The sequence below is a fragment of the Pangasianodon hypophthalmus genome, chromosome 18 (assembly GCF_027358585.1).
Source record: "Pangasianodon hypophthalmus isolate fPanHyp1 chromosome 18, fPanHyp1.pri, whole genome shotgun sequence".
Taxonomy (NCBI): Eukaryota; Metazoa; Chordata; class Actinopteri; order Siluriformes; family Pangasiidae; genus Pangasianodon; species Pangasianodon hypophthalmus.
The window spans coordinates 20,983,216-20,988,009 of record NC_069727.1 but is presented as its reverse complement, the minus strand read 5'-3'; the positions used below and the strand labels follow the sequence as shown (position 1 = coordinate 20,988,009).

The following is a 4,794-nucleotide window of genomic DNA, read 5'->3' as shown; positions in this document are numbered from 1 at the left end:
CACCCTTTTCGGTTTGTTTGGAGGTGTGGTCAAAGAACGGACATTATCACATAAAAAGTATAAATGTGACGGATGTCAGCAGGAATATTAATATGCTGTCTTAACTGGACCAGGTATAATATTAAAAAGTATAGACTTTCTTCAAAATGTACTTTGATGTAATTTATTGATAAAATATATCATTTATTGATATGTATTTTTATTGTTAGGTAAATGCAAGTAATGTTTATTTTATATGTGTTCCTGTTCCATTTTACAATTTGACAAGTCTTTCCAAGTACTGCAGTGTAAACAGGAGCAAAATGAAGTACTTCTTATTGTTTTCCACAGGTTATATTGCCAGTCGACACCTGACATGACTTCTGTGCCACCAGCGCTCTCTGCAAATGCAACATTTATTCGCCCTTCCAATTTTTATATCAATGGATTTTACAATATTCCACACACAAATTACTACTTTGCATTTCTCTGCATTGTGTATGCTGTGACAGTTTTAGGGAATTCTTTTATCATGTGCACCATCTATCTAGCACGTACCCTCCACACAGCAAAGTACATAGCTGTGTTTAACTTGGCTCTTTCTGATTTGGGAGGCAGCTCTGCTCTTATTCCACAGCTTATTGATACTTTTCTGTTTAAGAATCAGCTCATCTCATATGAAGCCTGTCTGGCAAACATGTTTTTTGTCTTATTCTTCATGACCTTGCAGTCTCTCACTCTGCTTGTTATGGCCTATGACAGGGTAGTGGCTATATGTTTTCCTTTAAGGTATAATGCCATTGTTACCAAAGCAGCAATGACTTTAATCATTGTTATTACCTGGATTTTCTCTGTAACTATCATTGCACTCCTTGTAGCTCTGATTACCAGACTGTCCTTCTGTAGATCTGTAATCATCGACAGCTATTTCTGTGATCATGGTCCTACCTATATATTAGCTTGTAATGATAAATTTATAAATTATTTCATGGCTATACTCTGTTTTGTTGTGTTGGCTTGTGTCCCAACGATATTAATAACTATCTCATATATTTGTATTGGCATTGCCTTGATGAAAATCTCACATGGTCTTGAGCGGAAGAAAGCTATGAAAACTTGTACTTCCCACCTTATTTTAGTGTCTTTATTTTATCTCCCATTTTTTGCCACTAATATGGCATCTCTTACATCATCTTTAAAAGCCAATGATAGGATAATTAATTCTACTCTGACACAGACTCTTCCACCCATGTTAAACCCCATTATATATACTTTAAAGACAGAAGAGGTCATGCAGGCTGTTAAAGTACTCTACAAACGGACCAAAGCGGTAGTGAAACGTAGCATGCCTAGTGGACAGGCAATTCACCCATGAGTAGGAGTTTGGAGTAAAAAGAACATTTGTTGAATAATTCTTTCATTCAAATAGAAACAAAAAATACCATGCTTCATAAAATGTTTATTTTACTTATATCACTAAAGTTGACATGTAGTTTCATGTAATGGAGTGTTCATGTTTTAAAAAAGAAAAGAAAAAAATCCTTCCATTATATTATATGGTATGCTTTATGCCATATATCCATTATATTGTATGCTTGTTTCCCAAATTCAATGAAAATATTAACATGTATAAATAAACCTTGTCTTTTTAGTAAATTATAACTCATGAAAAAACTATGCAGGTACAGATGAAAATTCTAATATGTTGTAAATTGTTATCTTTGATTACTAATTTCTATGCATTAGCACATATCACAATGTTTAGTATGGATTTAAAAGAGGGTCTAATGTGGGCTTGAAAAAAGGTGTAGGTTCAGCTGTCTCATTATTTGTGTTTTTAAAGAGACCTGCGTAATGCATTACAAATGTAAAGTATAAATGTCTTAACAATGATGTGCTTAACAAAATATAGCTTTCTGTTGATTTTTCTTTTAGTTTTTGTTTAGTTACCTACTCCATTAAACTAGCTCTAACCTGAACAATTGCAATTTGTGTGAACTCCTACGATTTTGAAGGTATTTTAATCATGGACTACTCGTCAATTGTAAATTTTTGTTTTACTTTTGGTGTGAAATCATCCCTCGTATTAGACCACCACATTTTGTAAATGCACTAGTTAGCAACAGTCACTTTTCTACCAGTCAATGCAATACAATAGTTCAAGAAAATTATAATGGTTTATTGTCTGCCAAAGCTCTTTATCATTGATTATGCCCTTTTTTCTAATGAATATAATTTTATCTAAATTTTTTGACAAAACTATTTTGACAAAAAAAAACATTTGAGATTACATTGTTATTTATCCACAGAGATGTTTTCCTCTTGCTAATATTTTGCTGAGATTTACATATTCATACACTACTAGCAATCCAGATAAAATACAGTGTTTTATGGGTTAATTTATTTCATTTTTACTGGTTGTTCAGTAGTTAAGAAAGGTAGTTAAGACTGCAGTTGACTAGTCCTCTTTTAAGCTAATTTTAGTGCAGTTAAATGTGGACAAACAACAGCAAAGAACACATCAAACCACACTTCAATTACCAGCCACACACAGACTCTGAATTCCTGTACATTTCCAGTTTCAGTGCTTCCTTAGGCTGTAGCTAAAATATAGCCTAAAAATAGCCAAAAAATAAATGTCATGACATTGAATGTGTAAAATAATACCACTGTGGAACATTTAACTAGAGGAGTGAATCAAGACTGTTCTGATGACATGCAAAAAATAACTAAAACTAAAAAACAAAAAAGAAAAAAAAAATGCAGCACCAAGCAGGTGAATGATTAAGAAACAGTCTGGCACACAACTGAATCATAAGAGCTGAAATATTTGTAGACTAACAAAGTATATTTAGCTTTATTTAGCATCTGCTTGCAGTGGCAACTACTGAATGTATTAGTCAATTAGTCTATATAAACCAGGGGTGACAAGCAGGAGTCACAACTGATTCCACTTGTTTAATCATTTGATCTTGACTTTCAGTAGACTCAGGTGTGGTCTCTACTTGGTTGGAATTAAAATCAGCACCAGCCCTGGCCTTTTCCAGATAAAAATGGACACCCCGATATAAACCCTAGTTAGGCTGAATCACAAAAATATGTCTCCTCTATACAGTACAGTTGAGACCAAAAGTGTTCATACACCTAGGCTAAAGATATTCAAATCTCTGTTTTTCACAACTCATTTCATGTAACTCCCTACGCTTATTTTGGCAAGTCATTTAGTCCATCTACTTTGTTCACATCAGACGTCAAACGTTTATATACCCCAAGTTGATTATCTCTTTGAAAAGTCTGGAAGATTCCAGAAATTGATGTAATTATTTTTAGAAGCTTCTGATTGGCCAATTGTCATAATAAGGCAGTAATTTGGAGTGCACCTGTGGCTGTATTTGGAGCCAGTGCCTTTTTGCCCTTGATACCATAAGAAAATCCAAGCAACTCAGCCAAGGCTTCAGAAAAAATTGTGGATCTCCAAAACTCCTTAGGAACAATCTGTACAAACAATTATATGCAAATATAAAAATCTAGGGACCACGCAGACACTGCACTTTTCAAGAAGGAGGCACAAATTAACTTCCAGGGATAAACAAACTTTGGTCCAAAAGGTTCAACTGAATGGGAGAAGGACCTGGAGGCATCAGGTACCAAAGTACACTATATGACCACAAGATTTTTGACAACTTACCACACCCATATGTAGGTGTTCACCAAGCTGATGAAACTGTTGAAGATTTTCCTTCACTGGAACTAAGAGACTCAAACCTGTTCCAGCATGACAATGCCCCTGTGCACAAAGCGAGCTCCATGAAGACATGGTGTGTGAAGGTTGGAGTGGAAGAACTCGAGTGTCCTGCACAGAGCCCTGACCTCAACCCCACTGAACACCTTTGGGATGAACTGGAACACCGACTGAACCCCAGACCTCCTCGACATCCCAACATCAGCGCCTGACCTCACTAATGCTCTTGTAGCTGAATGAACACAAATCCACACAGCCACGCTCCAACATCTAGTGGAAAGCTTCCCAGAAGAGTGGAGCTCATTATAACAGCAAACACAGGGGGAATAAATCTGGAATGAGATGTTCGTCATGCACATATGGGTGTGATGGTCAGGGGTGCACAAACTTTTGGCTATATAGTGTATATCGGAAACTGAAGCGTGTAAGATAACCACAAAGTGCAAGCTAAGTCACACTAGCAGCACTCAAAGTTAGTAAGTAGAAAAAACTCTAATCTAGCAAGTCACAGGCCTAAATGTATATTGGTTCTTAAAAAATATGAATTATCTTTTATTATTTTATATAGTTGTCTTTTTTTAAATAATTACCATTTTATTATTAAAGTTTGTCGACTTTAATATTTGCAGTGGATAAAATTTGCTGGGGGCAGTCGTGGCCTAATGGGTAGAGAGTCGGACTTGTAACCCGAAGGTGAACCTGAAGGTCGTGGGTTTGAGTCTCAGGTCCGGCAGGGATTGTAGGTGGGGGAGTGAATGACCAGCGCTCTCTCCCACCCTCAATACCACCACTGAGGTGAGACCCTTGAGCAAGGCACCAAACCCCCAACTGCTCCCTGGGCACCGCAGCAAAAAATGCTGCCCACTGCTCCGGGTGTGTGTGTGTTCACTACTGTGTGTGTGTGCACTTGGGTGGGTTAAATGCAGAGCACAAATTCCGAGTATGGGTCACTGTACTTGGCCACAAGTCACTTCACTTTATTCATTTTTGGAGTAATATATTCTTGTTATATTCGTCTAGTTTATTGTTCAGCATGCATAGTTACAACATGTTTATAACCATGTATATCAATA

The 4,794-nt window shown here is 36.5% G+C and overlaps 1 protein-coding gene across 1 annotated transcript; it reads left to right on the top strand.

Moving 5' to 3' along the window:
• Nucleotides 1-336: 336 nt before the first annotated feature.
• On the top strand, nt 337-1,354 carry LOC113544620 (olfactory receptor 1-like). Its single transcript, XM_026943525.3, has one exon. It carries the CDS (start codon nt 356-358, stop codon nt 1,352-1,354), a length of 999 nt encoding a protein of 332 aa, XP_026799326.3. The 5' UTR covers nt 337-355.
• The last annotated feature ends 3,440 nt before the right edge of the window (nt 1,355-4,794 follow it).

Coding starts and splice junctions, on each gene's coding strand:
- LOC113544620 (XM_026943525.3), top strand. CDS start 356: ATGACTTCTGTGCCACCAGCGCTCTCTGCAAATGCAACATTTATTCGC.